General features: G+C 45.6%; 1 protein-coding gene across 2 annotated transcripts in view; it reads left to right on the forward strand.

Annotated features, from left to right (window-relative positions):
- The window catches only part of MOCS1 (molybdenum cofactor synthesis 1), a 28,372-nt gene that overhangs the window by 1,091 nt on the left and 8,565 nt on the right, over positions 1–18,716 (forward strand). For both annotated transcript variants that reach the window (XM_012778260.3, XM_012778283.3), the window contains exons 2-4: positions 4,879–5,005; positions 6,471–6,638; positions 18,402–18,566. In XM_012778260.3, the coding sequence (XP_012633714.2) occupies positions 4,879–5,005; positions 6,471–6,638; positions 18,402–18,566 (460 nt within the window). The remainder of the gene's footprint in view (positions 1–4,878; positions 5,006–6,470; positions 6,639–18,401; positions 18,567–18,716) is intronic.

An 18,716-nucleotide genomic window follows, 5' to 3' on the forward strand; every position in this document is an offset into this window, starting at 1 on the left:
AAGTCTAAGCTCCTCTGGGGTCCTCAGATGAGCAGGGTCCCTTGCTGAGAAGTGAGGGTTTTTTTTTTTTTAGTATCTTTGAACTCTGAACTTTATTGAGGAAAAGATAGGAAAACGAAGATGGCTGAGAGATCTTTAAAGAATTGAAGAAAAGGGAAAATTCTTCTCTGCCCACCCCCCAGTTTATTTTGTACCTTTCATGAGAGGACCTGTGTGCTAAGTGACCTCATATGTGGTCTCATTTAGTCCTCACGATGAACCATGTGAGGTGAGCAGAGCCTGTATTTTCAGGTGAGGCTGCTCATCAAAGCCAACTTGCCTCAAGTCTACAGAGCCGGAAAGCGGGGGGAGGGGGGGGCCAGGAGCTCAGCTCTTAGGCTTGTGCTCACACCTCCTCCCTATGGGGAGGCCAGGGACCAGGGAGGCCAGGGATGGAGGCTACTCTTACCCTTCCCTTCATGCCGCAAGGGAAAGGGTAACAGAGCAGGGAGAACATAGAATCTAGGGCAGAATGCTGGGGTGTGTTCCAGCCCCACCCCTTATTAGGTGTACCAGCTTCAGCAAGTCCCTTCACCTCTTAGTGCCTCAGTTTTCTCATCTGTCAAGTGGGAGTAATACTGTCTACTTCATAGGGTTTTATAGGGATTAAAATGATTAACATAATGTTAACATATATACTAAGAACAAATCCTGGCACATTTTTGTCCTTGCTGCTATTGGCACATGCCATGTCCTGTTAGTCCCTTCCCACTTGGACATGTAGGACAGCCATTCTGCCAACTGTTTGATCACAGACCTTCCACCCTGGCCACCTCCAGTAGTGTTAACTTCAGCAGACTGGGAGCTCCTGAGGGCTGGGTGCTGCTCCGCCTTTTATTTCCCCACGGTGCTTAACACAAAGTTGTGCAGGCATTGGACTCAGCAAGTGTTTTTGGCTGTTTGAACCCCAAATAGTGGCCAGTCACATGGCATAGTAGACAGCACTGGGCAGGGAGTCCAATGTTTTCCCCTTCCAATTTCACCTGGCTCTTGGGGCTGTCACTTCCCCTTGCTTCAGGTCTCTAAGACCAGAAGGTTGGGCCAGCTCATCCTAAGATGGGGAGGGCACAGAAATCTGTCTTTAAGAGAATCTGGGAGGGGAGATGAGTCCGGAGATGTGTTAATATATGTTCAGCTCATCTACATAGCTTGCCAGTTGGCAGGAGCAGGGGTGGGGGCATCTGGAGCTCCTGTACCCCCTTCCTTTCCTGCAGGGTCCCTCTCCCCACACCCTCCCCACAGGGCTCTAGCTGTCTGGTTTGGGATGGGATGTGCTTAGAGAGCCAGGATGGGAAGCCAGTGGGCATTGTCTGTCTGTGTGTCAGGGTGTGGGTGTGAGAGAAGTGAGGTGTGAGCGGGAGCTGGCTGTGAGGACAGTGGAAAGGGGGCCTTGGGCTGGGTCCGAGGACAGGGTGAGCAGCTTGTACAGGTGGCAAGGGCATGTGGTGGTGTGTGGGTCAGTAGGGAGGTGGGGGGGGAGACCCAGTGACCTGCCTTCCTGGGGGCTAACTTTTACCATTCAAATCAGATGCCCATGGTTGTGACTGTCAGGGGGAGGTGCTTGAGGGTGGGGTATCCCTTTAACTGACTTCTTTGTACCACCCTCCCCCACCCCTCACCCCAGTCTGCAGCGGGTAGACAAGAGATAAGCAGAAGCATATGGCAGGCTGTCTAGTGCCTGCTTATAGCACTGGCACTGGTGGCCCTGGGACAGCTCAGACCCTGCTTGTCCTGCTTTGGGTGGTGGGACAGCAGCTTGGAAACCCTGCCTCAGGCCATTGCCATTAGTAGGGTTGGAAGGCTAGAGTCTTACAAGGCCAGGAAGTTGACACAGAGTAGGAAAACTAGTCATGGCACACGCCGTGGTGTTCCTCCACGGTCACTTAATGAATACCTACTGTGTGTCAGGAACTGCCGCCATTGAGTTTGGTAGGATTATTATTCCCACTGTAGAGAGGAGGAAGCTAAGCTTTAGAGCAGTGGTCCCTAACCTTTTTGACACCAGAGGCCAGTTGAGACAGTTTTTCCATGGAGGGTGGGCTGTGGGCAGTGTGGGGGTGGTGGGGGTGTCATGGGTCGGGGGAGGGTAGTGCAGGGCTCAGGCAGTGATGCACAGCCCGTTTCCCAGCAGGCCATGGACTGGTACCAGGCCACAGCCTGTGGGTTGGAGACCAGGTTCTACTCCAAAGCCCGTGCTCAGAACCACAGCTACCCCTGGATCAAAATAGCACCCGACCCTGCGACATCCGCAGGCTGCACAGTGGAAAGCTGAGGCACTCAGTGGGGCCAGAATCTCTGGGGTGATGCTCTGTCATCAGTCCCTCCGAGAAGCTACTCAGGCGATTTTGATGTGTGCTGAGGTTGAGAATGCCCCCCCCCCAGCTAAACCACTTTGACAGTAGAGACCAGCCTGGAAATGAACGATCACCCCAGCGTAAGTGGGTTTGTGTACACCTTCTTGCTCTTTCCATTAGATACAGTGGTTCAACACTAGGTACCAACATGCTGTGGTAGACGCTGGGGATACCGAGTCAGGCAGGATGACTTCTCACGCAGAGGAAACAGCCTGGTCCAGGCGGGGGCCCTGGGAATATGAGCAGTTTAGGGCTTTCTGTTACCTCTGTACAGTCCCAATCGTATCCTTTAATTTCTTCTGAATCCTGGGCTCCTTTGACTAGTGCTCATATTTTTTTCCTCCAGGGACTTAAAAGGGGGGAAAAAGAGTAAAAGTGAAAGTAGGACATGCAGTATCGGAAGAGAGAAAATGCAGGGATGAGGTTTGTTAGTATCCCAGTAATGAGTTTGCGCAGCTGACAGGGAGAGGGTGTGTGTGTTTGGGAGGCTGTAGTGGGAACCGGTGGTGCAGCCTGAAATAATCTATTTGTAGATAAGGCTACAGAAGTTCTCAAAGGTGAAATCTGGCTGGCCCCTCCTCCGTGGCCAGAACAAAAATGCTTAATTCCATATTGCTCCATCCCACTGCTTGCTCTCAGATTTCTGCTGAGTCATGCTCCTTGGTCCTCTCACCTGCTCCCAATTCCTGGGTTTATTTTGGCTCCTCCCTCACCTAGCCCCCCCCCCCAATATGTTAGGGTTAGGGTGAGGGGGGCATCTTGTCAAGTGAAGAGGCAGAGCCCAGAGTGACTAACAAATGACTAAACTGCAAATAGCTGTTGATGGGAAGGAGGGTGCAGCACCGCTCTAAATCTGGATTCCAGGGTGTCTCATCTGGACTCTGGTGGCCGATGGGATTCTGGATTCTGGAGCATCCCTTGCCCCCCATGGCTACCCGTGGAGAGGCAGCCCGGTGAGTGTGAGCTTTTTCCATCACACCACAGGGAGGGAGGAAATGACTGTTTATGAGTGTAGCAGGCTGCAGTTCAGAGAAGGGATTGCTACATGTTTCCCATGGGAATGTGAGCAGGGTTTCTCAGAGGGGGTAGGAAACTGGTTTCGGGCGGATAGAGTAAAGAAAGTTTTTTGGACTCAGGAAAATCATGAAAGCACTCCCACACGCTCTAACTCGTGTCCCTTCTATCTTTGAGTTAATCAATAGCTCCTGACCCTGGCTGCAGATTAGAAGCACAGAGATTGAAAACACAATAGCCCCAGAGATCTGGATTCATTTGGTCTTCAGTGGAATAGTTTTTAAGTTCCTTAGATGGTTCTAATGTGCAGCCAGAGCTGAGGAACTTGTTGAAGCTACCGTTTCTTTCTCCCGGTGTAGACATGCAGTTTACCTTGGAGCTCTGGAGGGTCTAAAGCCTCTGCTTTCTTAACAAGATCAGGATAATCCTAGAACCTACCAGCTTCTGATCCTCACCACCCCCCATCTTTACTCCTAGCAAGACAACCTTAGCCCCTAACTGTGTTCTTATTTGACAACTGGGAAAATAGTCCTGGAGAAGTTAAGGAACTTTCTCAGTATGCCAGGTCACACCTGGCCCAGTCCAGAGCCCTGTCTGTAGATCTCGTGGATGACCACCACAGTCATGATGTCTTCGTCCTAAACATTCTAGAGAGGTGACTTCTCCCCACCCTAGTCATCATCCTACCTACCTTCTTGGACTCTCCCCATGTAATCGGAGGAAAGAATTTAGAACCTGAAATCAGAAGTCCTGGATTTGAATCTTGGTTCTGCCAACGGTGCGTTCTTAGACCCCATCAGAGCCTTAGTTACCCTTTATGGGGTGGGTGTGGGAATTGAGCAGAGGACATTCTTTGGAAACTTGAATGTGCTTTTAAATGTTCCTTCCCTGGAACAATTGTCTCATCGACATCTGTGGGGATCCAGGGCCGTGCTCTCCAGGTTGGGGGGAGAGCAGGGAAGACAGATCAGAGCAGATCGGAAGACTAGATCACACTCAGGCGTGGGAAGAGCCTGAGGTTGGCTCCCTCCTTTTTCTCCCCAGGAGGAGTTTGACTTTGCTTAGAGCCGCCAGCAGTCTCCTCCTGTTGTAGGCCCGGCCAAGACAATGGGTGCATAATCCTTCTCTCTGGCACTGGGTAGCGTGAAGTATAAGGACTGAATAAAGAAGGATAAAGAGTTCCCCTTGGCCTTCACCCCACCTTGCTGCCTAGCCAGAGATCCCACACCCCAGCCGAGTGCCCAGGGGATGGGTCCTTCCTTCAAGCCTGTTTCTCAACCTGTAAATGAGAGGGACAGTCTCAGTGGCCCAAGGATTGTGGAGAGGTTGGAAGTGCTGTACAAATGTCAGTGTGAGGAAGCAGGCAGTGGCAGTTGACATATGGGGGGCTATCTCAGTTCTCCCCAGGTGGTTCTCCTTGTGGCCCCACCCCCATCCCAAGCTCCATCCCTGTCCTGTCCTGGCCTTGCAGGAGCTGTCCAGACGCAGGCAGTTCCTGCGGGAGCACGCGGCCCCCTTCTCCGCCTTCCTCACAGACAGCTTCGGCCGGCAGCACAGCTACCTGCGGATCTCCCTCACGGAGAGGTGCAACCTCAGATGTGAGTTCCTTCCTGGGCCCTCTCGGGGCCGCCATCCCTCTGCGGAAGTGGTTCTGAAATCTGGGCATGCCCAGAATTCTCCCCAGTCCTCCCGTTCCGCTTTCTAACCTCCCCACCGCCTGCTCCTTGCTTGCCAGGCTAGGTGGGCTTCAGGGGCCAGATCGGGGTCAAGGTTGAGTTTTATGATTGTGGAAACTGGGCTCTACTTGGGATTAGACTTGAGAACAGAATCTCGATTGGATCTAGGATTGAGATTGGGTCCTGGACCTCTCACTCTTCAGGGCCCCTTCCTCTTGTTTCCCTGTAGTTCCCAAAATCCAGGGGGTCGGAGGTGGGAGGGAGACATTATAAATAAGGGAAATACATAGCAGTGCCCTGGCCAACACTGCCAGCCATGGAGACACCCCAGTTCCATGACAAATCAGCTGAGGCCGGGCCGAGCACTCATTTCATAACCCTGTGTGGGGAGCACTCTGGGGGTGTACCCTCTGCTGGCAGGCTGCCAGAGTTCTGGTCCTCCTCTCTGCCTGCCCCCTTCCCCTCCTGCCTTCCCCCTTCACCTCCACCTCCTTCTTTCTCTTCCTCCCTCCCCTCTCCCTCCTTCCTTCTTTCCATTGTACCTCACAATAGGAAATATATTTATTTCATGGCTCAATAAATACATACAAATGTGTTTAGTAAATGTTTAACCAAACAAAACATGCTACATGTAATACATACTGACATTCTTACTCATTCTTTTTAATCGCAAAACACCAGTTCTGGACCCAGATCACTAATTAGACTTCATGACCTCTGGCAGATCCTGACCCAATCCTTAACCAAACTGTGCTGCAGGAAGTGCTGGTAGAGGATGGCGCCTCCCCCGCCACGGCGCACCTCACCTACCCTACCTGCTCCCTCACCCTGAACACGTAGCACCTCAGTTTTCCAACCCAGACAGTGGGACTGGTGGTGACCTGAACTAGGTACTGGGTAGGTGCTTGTAGCCACAAAGGAGGGCAGCTTTTACCAGACCAGGGAGTCAGCCCTCACCCCATGGCACATGCAGAGAACGGGGACTGTTCGCCTCGGCTGGAGGAAATGAAGGAGGATGCGCAGTGCAGAAGGAATGGCCCCAGGCCCCCGCCAGGCCCTGCCAGCAGCAAGGGAGTCAGCCTTGGGGCCCGCTGCCTCAGGCAAGGCTCTGCGCTCAGCCTAGCTCATCTTCGACCTGTGCCCTCAGCCCCCACTTAGGGATGTCACAGCCAGATGGGGGCAGGGGGTTGACACTTTGGAGATGAGAAAGGTGAGACCCAGATGGATGCTGGCCTAGAGTTTGTACCGCCTGGGATTTGGTGAGGTCTTTCCTTGTTGTCTGGATGGGGTTCGGGGAGACTTGGCTTGCCGGGGAGTGGGAGAGCTGGCCAGGCACCACGGGCCTGCCGTGCCCATTGCCTACCTCCACGTCCCGTCCCTCCCGCAGGTCAGTACTGCATGCCCGAGGAGGGTGTCCCTCTGACCCCCAAGGCTGACCTGCTGACCACAGAGGAGATCCTGACCCTCGCCCGCCTCTTTGTGAAGGAAGGTGTCAACAAGATCCGGCTCACGGGGGGAGAGCCGCTCATCCGGCCAGATGTGGTGGACATCGTGGGTGAGTTGGACAAAAGTTGTCGCCCCTCTTCCCAGCTCCTGCCTCATCCAGCGGGGACTCCATCGTTAATGTTGAGATTGGCAGCTGACATTCATTTAGAGCATGGTGCCCACTGAGTCCTGCAACACCTCTGACGCAGGTGCTGTTATTATTACCATTGTGATGGGAAAATGAGCCTTAGAGGTTGAATAACTTGCAAAGGTTATTGGGGAAGCTAGTAAATAACAGACCCCAGTGGCTGGCTGTCATATTGAGACCAAAGTCCTCCCCGGGAGCCCACGTGACCTGGCTCCTGCTGACCTGTTGGCCTCTCACCTGGTCCTCTGCCTCACCCCTGTCCGAAGTCACATGGCCCGGGCCTTTGCACATGTTGTTCTCTTTGCTGGGAGCTCAGGACTGCCTGCTGCCCCTCCCCCAGGCCTCTGCCAACATGTCATCTCCTCAGCGAGGACTTCCTCAACCCTCCTATCTAAAGTGTGTCCCCAAACACACCCCAGACATTCGCTCCCAGAAGTTGGCAATCGATAGCCCCGGCCAAATCTGAGCCACCACCTGTTTTTGTCTGACTTGCAAGCCGAGAATGGTTTTCGTATTTCTAAATGATGAGGGGGAAAAAAATCCAAAGAAGATTAACATTTTCTACCACGTGGAAACTGTATGAAATTCTCAGTTCAGTGCCCATTAATAAAGTTTGACTGGAACATAGCCATGCCCACTCACAGCCTCTTGCTGTGCACTGCATCCAAGCCCCAAGATCAGGAAGAGAGCGAGCTTTGCTCTTGTAATTTTAGATGATAAGATCAGAGGAGTGTAAGGTTCCATGTTCTCCATTGCTGCCCCCACCCCCCAGCTGCCCTGGATGGGATCTCCCAACCGCAGCTGTTGGCCTCACTCACTGGCTCGTCAGTGTTCTCTGGCGTACCTGCTCATGTGCCTCGTTCTGTGCTGGGGACACAAAGGTGAATGAGCCGCAGGTCTGCTGGAGGAAGCAGCTGCTGGGTGGCATTGGCCCGCTATATGGAAGGGCTGAGCAGGGGGAGCTCAGATGCTGGGGGAGCCCCAGGGAGGGGCCCGGGGTCCCCTGACAACCCTCTCCTCCCTCCTTCCCCATGGCCTGCTCCCTCCAACCCCAGTCACTGGGATCCTGCCACAATTCCTGTGGTGGACAAGCTGGCACAGGCAAGCTGACCCCCTGTTCGCGGCAGTTCTGAGAGCTGAGAAGCAGGCTGGCTTCCAGGAAAGAGCCGAACTCCTGAACCCAGCTGCGTGCCAGGCCCAGCCCCCTCATTCAGGCTACTACTCCCTCCACCACCACCTGCTGGCACAGGCTCCACTTTGTGCCAGGGCCCGTGGGAGAGCAGAGCGGGTGAGGATCACTCACTGGGCAGGGAGGGGCAGATGCCTGGGCACAGACACGGGCACTCAGAACTCTCCACCGAGGCCCCTGACTGGCACAGTGGGAAGAGTGGAACCCAGGAAAGTTGGCAGCCCTGGTCCCATTCCGCCACTTCCTGGCCAGGAGAACTCGTGCAGGTTCCTTCCCCGCCAGGGCCTCAGTTTCCTCATCTGTGGACGAGCCACTTTGCTGCTGTGATGTTTCCTGATTATTGATCCTGGCTGATGGCATGGGATAGGCAAGGGGTGATCGCCAAATAGGTTCTGGTCAGGACAAGGACCTGCCTGCAGGGACCACTTCTGAGGATCTGGTGCCTGCCTCCAATGGGGTGGAGGGGTGGGTGGGAGAAAGACTGTACCCCTCTCCTCCCCACCCCTTCCCTAGCACTTCAGAAAGAGTGGCAGCCACACTACCATGAGTTCTTGTGTGCTGCTCTTGCGAACACTTTGGCATCTCTCGGGCTAGCCTCTTTGATCCTCCGCAGAGAGGCTCCTCAGAGCAAAGCAGCCCTGGAGGGTGGAGGTGCTAGTAGGGGAAGGAGGGCTGAGGTGAAGGGAAGGAAGGCCTGGGACGTTCACAAACACTCGTGCCCACCCTCCCAGGTGAGAGTTTTGAGGGTGGAGTGAAAAGACGGGTGGTTTCAGGTCCCTGCCTGAAGCTCTGTGAGGCTTGGGGCTGCTGCAGAAATCCCCGTGGGAAGGATTGGGCCCCTCAGTGCTCTCTGGTGCCCTCGGTCTGCAGTCATTGGGATGCCCTCTGCCACCCCCTGCCTCTCCAGGGCTTCTCCAGCCTACCTTGCATGTGGACAGGTTACTCTGCCCCTTCTTTTCAGCTGACATGAGTTTAAAGTAGCGCTGTCCATTAGAACTTCCCAAGATGATGGAAGCATTCTACACCTCTGTTGTCTGCTACTATATGGTGGTCACTATCTACACATAGCTTTGAGCACTTGATCTGCTGCTAATGTGACTGAGAAACTGCATTTGTAATTTTATACATTTTAATCAGCTTAAATAGCCTCATGTGGCCAGCAGCTGCCATGTTGGACAATGAAAGAGTTAGGGATTTTTCAAAAGAAGGAGGAAAGAAACGAAATACACAAGTACTGTAATAGTTTTGGAGGAGTTTGCAGAACCCTCGTTTTGGATCCTAACTTCAAGAACGAATTGTCAGTTGTCAGACGAGCTTGGCTTAGCCTCAGTGTTATAGCCTCTTCCTTGTGTTTTGTTCCTAGTTTCTTTCCTCTTGTCTTTCCTTCCTTCCTTCCCTCCTTCTTGTCTTTCTTATAGAGAGCAGCTGGATCTCAGAGCTCAAAGCCCACTGAAGCCTAAAGCAATAGAAAGCCACTGACAGATTTTGAAAAGGATTAAGTTTTTTGCTTTGTGTTATTTTTTGATAGACTCCAGTTGTACAGAATTAGATTAATTCATAATCCTTCGTTCATGAGTTATACTCATGTTAATTTACTTATATGTTTTAGTAATATTATAAAATTCCTAAGGAAACCCAATACCCCATTGGTTTTTTTAATTTTTTTTAAGAGTAAGAACACTGGCCAGAACTTTTAACCACCTGTTTGGTCTTCCCTAACCCCATCCTCCCAGCCTGAGGTTAAACACTCCTAAATGTTGTGTTTATCATTCCTTTGCTTTTACAAAAGTAAATGTAATGGTTTTGAACCTTATAAGTATCATGCGATGTGTAGTCTTTCAGGGCTTGCTTTTTTTGACTCTAGTGAAATGAATACATATTATCCAGAGTTGGAGTTCTTTTCTTTTCTCTCTGGGGTCTACTGTTCCATTATGTGACTAGACCCTACTTTTTCCTTTTAGTGGGCATTTGAGTTGGTTCCACTTTTTTGTAGTAAACAATGCTGCTTTGAACATTCTCTTCTCATTAACATATCTTGGTATACCATTTCTCTAGGGGTGGAATTGCTGGATCATAAAATAGGTGAATGTTTAACTTTGGAAAACAATTTGGCATTACTTTATAAAGTGGTTGTGCCAATTTACCCAGCTCACCAGCCATATATAAGAGATCCTGTTGAACATCTTCCCCAGCATTCAGTATTATCATTCTTGATTTTTGCCAGTTGCACAAGTGTAAAATTATATTCCATGTGATCTTGATTTATATTTCCATGTTTAAGAATGAGGTCAGGCATCTCCGCACATGTTAATTAGCTATATATATTTCTTTCCCTGTGTAATACCTGATCGTGTCTTTTGCCAATTTTTCTATTCGGTTGTTTGTCCTTTCATACAGGTTTGGTAAAACTTGTTTACACATGTTGCAGATACCTTCTCCCAGTCTGAAAATCAAGCTACACCTTGTGTAATGATTCTTTTGTTCAGTAGCAGTTCTTACATTTTTCAGTTTCCTTCTTTTATGGTTAGTGGTTTTTATATCGTGTTAATGAAACACCTAACTGAGGGTCAGATCAACTACTGATGTTTTCCACTAAAAAATTTAAAGTTTTGCGTTTAAGTCATTAGTTCATCTGTGATGATTTTGGGAAATCCAATTTAATTTTTTTCACGTGGGTAGCCATTCCTGCTAGTTCCTTGTATTGAATGATCCCCACTTTCTCCCTAAATCTGCCATGTAGGCATTGACCTGTTTCAGGTTCTACTCTGTTCAGTTGGTCAGTCTGTCTGTCTCTGTGCCCGTGTAACACCATCTTAATCACTGTAGATTTGTAATAAGTTAATCGTCTGGTAGAGCAAGTCCATTTTATTCTTTTTCAACAGTGTTTTAGCTGTACTAAGCCTTGTCCGTGTAAATTTTAAAATCAGCTTATCAAATTCCATGGAAAATCCTATTGAGATTTTTATTTCACTGAATCAGGGAAAACTAACATCTTTTTTGCTCACAACCTCCCTGCCCCCCAAGAGCCATCTACCTCCTTTGTCCTGCTTTGTGCTCTCTGTGGCTGACCAGGACCACACTGCTCAGGGTCCTTGTCTACCTGCCCACTGTTTGCTTCTATGCTGGGTTTTTGACAGTAGCTGAATTCCCTCAAAGACTAAAACTCTCACGGAGCAGCCCCTCCTTCATGGTGACTTCCCCAGGCTCCTAACTTAATTTTCTCCACATGTCTCCTTGGCCCTAGGCATGGAGTCCCAATTTCGCTCATCTTAGTGCTGTGCTATCCATGTTTTGTCCCTTAATCCTGCCCACACATTTGCAAGCAGTCTTTTTATTATAGTCTCTTTATATTAACCATCTCAGATGAACTCAACTTTATGCTCATTTTTAAGAATTACGTTTTGTTTTTTGTTGCTGTTGGGTTCCTTTTTTACCCAGCCAGGCTGCCATCTCCTGTCAATGCTATAGTATGTCTGTTTAGATTCTTTTAAATTTTCTGTGCTACCAACCATATTATCTGTTTTTTTCTTTCCTATCTATATGCCTTTAATTCTCTTTTCTTAATACAAAATCTAGGACCTCCAGTGTGCAGCGTTGAATAGCTGGTAATAGGAGAATGCTCCTAATGTTTCTCCATTTAGAATGATGTTTCTTGTAAGTATTTTTCACAAGTAATTTTTGTCCGGTTAATGAAGCTCCCTTTCTAGTTTACTAAGGTTTCTTTTCTTTTTATAATTGCATGCTTTTTCTACTTTATATTAGGATGATCTATGGGTTTCTTCTTTACTCTGTTACTGTGAATGATATTTATAGGTTTTCTAATGTTAAACCTGGGATAAGATCAACCTAATGATCGTATATTATAGTTTTATGCCCTGTTAGGTTGAATTAGCTAATATATATATATATATATATGTATATATATATATATATTTTTTGGTCTGTATTCATGAGTGAAACGGGCCTGTAATTTTCCTTTTTCATGACTGACTGAACTGATTTGGTATCATGTCTCAAAGAATGAGTGACGGTGTGTTCCCTCATATTCTATTATCTGTGAGACTTTTTGTAAGTCCGTGATAATCACATCTTTGAAAGTTTGGTAGATCTTGCCTGTAAAACTCTTATGTGGCTGGTATTTTCTTTGCAGGGAGATTTGTAACTGCTGCTTCAGTTTCTCTAATACTTTTTCTATTCAAATTCTATACTTGTTTTGGAGTCAGTTTTGGTGGATCTTTTTATTTTTTATTTTTTAAAGGAAATTTGTCATTATTTCTAACTTCCAATTTGTTAGAAGGAAGTTGTTGAAGAAAAATATTTTCTTTTTTTCTTAATCTCTGCTTTACTTGTAATTTTGACCATTTTTATTCTTAATATGGTTTATTTGTTACTTATCTCTTTTTTCTTAATAAATTTTGCTAGAAGTTTATCTATTTTGCCAGTCTTCAACAAACTTTTGGATTTGTTGAATCTCTTCACTGCATATTTGTGTTCTCTTTCATTATTTCTGTTCCTAGCCTAGCCTAATGTTTTCATAAAATTTAGCTTTCAGTATTTGTTAATTTTTATTTTGGTTCTTTTACCTGTGAGATATCTATAAGTAGTATTTTTAATTTTCAAGTATATGATGATTTTTAACTTATGTTTTATTATTAAATTCTCTCTTAATTGTGTGGCAATCAGAGAATGTTAGCTATATGATACTTGTCCTTTAAAATGTGTTGAGGCTTGTGTTTAGAATTATATCTTTTTGATAAATTGAACCTTTTATCATTATGTACTGGGTCTTTCTATTTATTGATACTTTGGTCTTAAGATCTATGTATTTTATTTTACTTAAGTTATATTAGCTTTCTTTTGGTTTTAGTATGTCTGTGTCTGTTTTCATCTTTTTACTGTAAACCTTTCTGTGTTCCTATACTTTAGAAATATTTCTTATAACAGCTAAGTTTTGTTTCCCTTTTCAAATTTGAAAATCTCTGTCTCTTAACTAGCGAGTTTAGTCCTTTTACCTTTATTGTGATTATTGATATTTGTGTTTATTTCTATAATCTTTTAATTTGTTATACTTTATTCTTCCTCCTTTTTGGTTTTTAGGATGATACTCCCCACTTCTTAAGACAAGAACTCTAGCACATCCTTCTGCCCCCTGATTTCTGCAGCCCTCCTCTGCGCTTATTGTTGATATTTTCTGAAATTTTACTTCTAGATTATTATGAATTATCTGTCCCTCTCTTTTAAAAGCACACTCTGTCTTTGAATGCAACAACAAACTTTACCAAGATGTTTCATCACCTTTAACTCATAGTATTGCAGCATCTCCTGAATTTTTTTCTTATTTCATTAGAATATTTCCTCTAAAAGTTTTTCAATGCAGTTCTTTGTATGGGAAATCTAATTAAATCTGGTATCACAGCTAGTTTTCATAATGTTTTTAGTACACTTATGCCCTGTTAGGTTCAGATGGCTAATATTTTGTTCAGGATTTTGCATCTGTATCCATGAGTGAAATGTGCCTATAGTTTCATAATGTTATTTGAATATACATAAAGTTTTAGGTTCACATTTCTTGTCTTCAGTATGTGAAAAACATTACCCCTTTGTCTTCTTACAGTCAGTATTGCTGTTGAGAACAGTCTTATGTCAGTTTGGTTCTTACTTCTTTGAAGGTGTTATGTTCTTTTGCTCTGAAAGTTATCAGAGTGTTTTCTATGTATTTGATTTTCTTGAATTTTACTATAGTGTGTCTAGAATAGGCTTTTCCTCATCTGTTCTGATGACATTGGTTGAAATTTCCCTTTCAATTCTAAACCATTGTCTCAAGTTTGGAGAAAATTTTCTCATTATATCATTAAATATTTCCTTCTCTCTATTTTAATTTTTTTCTCCCAGGACCTCTGTCATCTGGCTGTTGTCCCTTCTATTTCCAGCCTCCATGTGTCTTAAATTATATTTTGAGTTTCTTATTCTCCTCCTCTTTTTCCTGGGAGAGCTCCTTAATCTTATCTTCCACCTCACTAATTTCAACTTCTGTGTCCATATAATTCTTTTTCTTATCTCTTGTGTTCTTTATTTCACAATTGTTTTTACCTAATATTTCCCCTTGGGTTTTTTTTTTTTTTTTTTGGTAGAATTTTATTTTATATAGTCTTTTTTTTTCTAATTTTTTATTTCTTTTACTATATTTATCATGCTTATCTTATGTTCTTGGTCTAACCATTTTAATGTTTTTTTCTTCTATCAGTATATTTTAAAGGATTTCTTTTGAGGAGGGGTTAGGGTGAGGGAGCTCAAGGCTCTCTTTAGATTAGACCTGACTTTAGGTTCCCCTGAGGGTTTTGGCTATTCTGTATGGCATTGCTTAATGTGAAAATGTTTAAGGCAAGATCCTCGTCTTTGATAGGCAGAGGGAGCTCAAGGAAGCGAGAGGCGAGTGTCTCAGGTCCAGAATAACACAGTTACTTACCTTAGTTTGTTATCTCCCCACCAGACAACCAGCCTTGCCATCAAGACTGCATGAGTTGTTCATTGCGCAACTCCAGGTGACTCTATTCACTTAGATTGTGATGAGAATGACACCCTCTGGGGTTGTGGTAAGTGGCCATCTGGCAGGTCTTTGCCTTGGATCCCTCAGGGAGAAGCAGAGTTGGAAGGAGGCAGTCACCCCTGATTTTAATGCACCATTCCTGGGGCTTTGGAGTGGGGAGAATGGAGCAGTGAATGCTCGAGTGTGGCCAGTCCACACCTGTTGTCTTCAGCTCCTCTTCCAGCAGGGCTTGGCAGTTTCCCCCAGTTTGCCTGCAGTAGATTCTGAAACTAGTTCTCTGGGCGATTGCCACCGATTTCGTCAGTAAAGGGATAAACATTGTGCCAACGTGTCAGTGGTCAAGGGCAAGAATAAAGCTTAGCCTGCCTTGCTTTCCTGTATCTGGTGACATTCTCTGCCTTCAACCCCAGGCTACTGCCTGCACCCGGTGCCCGTTCAAAACAGCTGTCATCTTCCTGAGTTTCTCAAGGCTCTTGTTTTCAGTTCTTAGATTCTGTTTTCTTCAGGGTTGATTGGGCAGAGGGAGCAAACAGCCACTGCTGATTTTCCTTGTTGGCAGAGCCAGAGTAAAGCACTTTTCTTTCTTTTTCAAGCAACTCTCATTTTTAAACTATCAGGGTTTTTTTTTTTTTTTAACAGAAATGATACACGTTTATTTCAGATAAGCAAAAGAATGTCACTACTATGCATTCGTAACCACAGTTGCATCTTGCTTTGGTGACCTGCCTGCCTTTTTTCTCTGCCTCTGGTGCTTACTGTTTTCAACCTGCTATTTCTACTTACTATAACATGTACGTTTCCCTATACCCTAACATAGGATTTTACCATCATTTTTGGTGGCATAATGTTCTATCATCCAGAGAAAACATAATGTAAGCAGGTTTCTATCGTTAGCTGGCTATCAGGATTGTTCCCTACTTCCCTGTGTTATGTGTTGCTCTGTAACAAACATCCATGTAGGTAAATATTGTTCACATCCATTTCAGGCCAAAGGTTTTATAAAGTTCCATATATAACCTCTCTCTGGAAAAGTTATATAATTTTACTCTTACACCATGGGTGTATACATTTCAATGCACCCCTGCCTAAGCTGATGATTAATTTTATAATCTCCTGCTACCTTTTTCTCAATTGAGCTTCATGTGAGCACGTTTCTCCTGGTTTCTGCTCTCATGTGGCACTAAGCTAATTTTTCACAACGAGACGTGTTCACGTAGTTTCTTACAAGCACCTAGTCCGGTGGCTGGAAGGGTCTAGTCAATGGCACTGTCCATGTAGCATAAGCTCGACTAAAAACCAAGGAGTATGTGTGTTTCTCTACATTATAAAAGAAAACCTTTTCGTTATAGAAATATTAGCTGTAATAAATATAAACATTAACTATAATCCTATTGGTCAAAGATAACTACTGTGAACATTTGGACACAGTGTATCTTTTCTCTGGATTTTATTTCATTTGAATGTGACCAGGTGGGTTTTTCGGGCTCATTCTTTTCATTCTGTGTTCCTGTGTATGCAGTTCTTCAGGAATTCCTTTGCTCAGTTTCCTAGCTCTCCCATTTGTTCTTCATACGTGTCCATTCTGCTTTTTCATCCAGTTTTTTTTTCTATAACTATATATATTTTTTAATTTCCAAGAGTCTTAATTAGTTCTTTTTTGTGTTTCCAGGGATGCATTTATCCCAATGAGGACATTCACTCTGGTTTTTTTTTTTTTTATTTATTTTTGGCTACATGAATTGTACTGACTTTATTTTTTTTTATTTTTATTTTTTTTATTTTAGTGTATTATGGAGGTACAAGTGTTAAGGTTACTTATATTGCCCATGCCCCCCTCCCCCCTCGAGTAAGAGCTTTAAGCATGTCCATCCCCTAAACGTTGCACATCTTACTCGTTGTGGTTGTATATACCCGTCCCTTCCTCCCCCCTCCCACCCTCCCGACACCTGATAAATGTTACTCCTATATGTCCACTTAGGTGTTGATCTGTAATACCAATTTGCTGGTGAGTACATGTGGTGTTGGTTTTTCCATTCTTGAGATACTTCACTTAGTAGAATGGGTTCCAGCTTTATCCAGGAATATACAAGAGGTGCTATATCACTGTTATTTCTTAAAGCTGAGTAGTACTCCATGGTATACATATACCACATTTTATTAATCCATTCATGAATTGATGGGCACTTGGGCTGTTTCCATAGCTTTGCAATTGTGAATTGTGCTGCTATAAACATTCGAGTGCATGTGTCTTTCATAAAGTGACTTTTGATCTTTTGGGTAGATGCCCAGTAGTGGAATTGCTGGATCAAATGGTAGATCTACTTGTATCGCTTTGAGGTATCTCCATATTGCTTTCCACAGAGGTTGAACTAGTTTGCAGTCCCACCAGCAGTGTAGGAGTGTTCCTCTCTCTATGCATCCACACCAGCATTTGTTGTTTGGGGACTTTTTGATAAAGGCCATTTTCACTGGAGTTAAGTGATATCTTATTGTGGTTTAATCACAACAGCAACAAAAATAAACAAATGAGACCTAATGAAATTAAAAAGCTTCTGCACAGCCAAAGAAACTGTCAAGAGAGCAAACAGACAACCCACAGAATGGGAGAAAATTTTTGCAAGCTATACATCTGATAAAGGGATGATAACTAGAATCTATTTAGAACTCAGGAAAATCAGCAAGAAAAAAATCAAACAACCCAATCAAAAAATGGGCAAAGGACATGAACAGAAACTTCTCAAAAGAAGACAGAATAATGGCCAACAAGCATATGAAAAAATGTTCAACATCTCTAATCATCAGGGAAATGCAAATCAAAACCACAATGAGATATCACTCTGTTTTTTAAAAGAATTATCTTCTCTTTTCTCTGTTGTTTCTTTTTCTTTTTTCATTCTTCTGTCTGGGGAATTGGTAATCTTTCTTTCCCAACATCCTCCTTAATGTCAGGCGGTTGTTGGCTGTATACTCATCTTAGTGCCTCAGGTCTCGTTGGCCTGCCTGGCAGTGCTGTTTCTGTCTCTACCAGTTGCCCTGAGGTGGTGGAGAAGGGGTATGGGCTTTGGGACTTGGCTGCCCCCATGGCTGGCTTTAGTGTGTGCCCTGGAGCTCCAGCCTTGGGGCACACGCTTCTGTTGCATTCCTCGTGCTGACAGGGAAAAACAGGCCAACTTGCCCAGATCCTCCAAATGCAATTTCCCTACCAGGGGATGTCCTTGACATGCCTTGGGACACCTCTGCTCCTTGTATCCATGACAGCTAAGCTTGGTGCACACTAGTCACCTGCCTTGTTTTTACAGAACGCTGTCCTGGCTACGCTTTGTGTAGTGGTGTCTGTCCATCTGATCCCATCTGCTTTGTCTCTTTCAGTACTTCTATACCTTGCTAGGCCATCAGTGGCATTCTTTATTACCTTCCAATGCTGTTACGGATTTTTAAAAAATCCTTCCATTATTTGTAGAGATTTTTAGTGGAATGGAGCTGTCACATAGCACATAATTATTCTAACTCTTACTTGCTTCTGTTATACAGAGTATCAGGACCTGTGCAGATGGCTGTTAAGAGCAGAGTCCTGAGTCAAGCACACGTGAAATTGAATCCTGGCTGTTCTTGCTGTGTGACTCTAAGCAATGTTCTTAATCTCTCTGAGCTCCTCTTTCTCCTTGTCTACTAAATGGGGGTACTCCTTGCTGTGAGGCTTCTGTGAGCTCATGTACGCAGAGCCCTCAGCAGAGCACCTAGCACAGGATGAGCACTCAGTGCTTCATTTTTTTGGTTGTTTTGGTCATTGTTTTTATTTTTACATTTTTCATTAAGCTAAACCTGGTTAATAGAGGTCCACACAAATCCTCTTTTCCATCCGTCTTGTTTCAACAAAGCTTGGCCTTCCAGACTTTTCCTGACCTCACCAAGAACAAGCTGTCTGACGCCCCATCCGTTGTCTCTGCAGCCCAGCTCCGGCGGCTAGAAGGGCTGAGGACCATTGGCGTCACCACCAACGGCATCAACCTGGCCCGGCTGCTACCCCAGCTTCAGAAAGCTGGTCTCAGTGCCATCAACATCAGCCTGGATACCCTGGTGCCAGCTAAGTTTGAGTTCATCGTCCGCAGGAAAGGTGATCACAGGCAGCACAGTGTCCCTCCCAGGGCCGGTGTAGCTGGGGAGGGTGTGGCCATTGCTAGGCAAGGGGCCTGGTCCCTTCCTCTGGGAGTCTGGGCCAAGTCCAGCCCCCTGCCTATTTTTGTATGAGTTTTGAGTCAAGAAT

The sequence above is a fragment of the Microcebus murinus genome, chromosome 5, assembly GCF_040939455.1.
Source record: "Microcebus murinus isolate Inina chromosome 5, M.murinus_Inina_mat1.0, whole genome shotgun sequence".
Lineage (NCBI taxonomy): Eukaryota > Metazoa > Chordata > Mammalia > Primates > Cheirogaleidae > Microcebus > Microcebus murinus.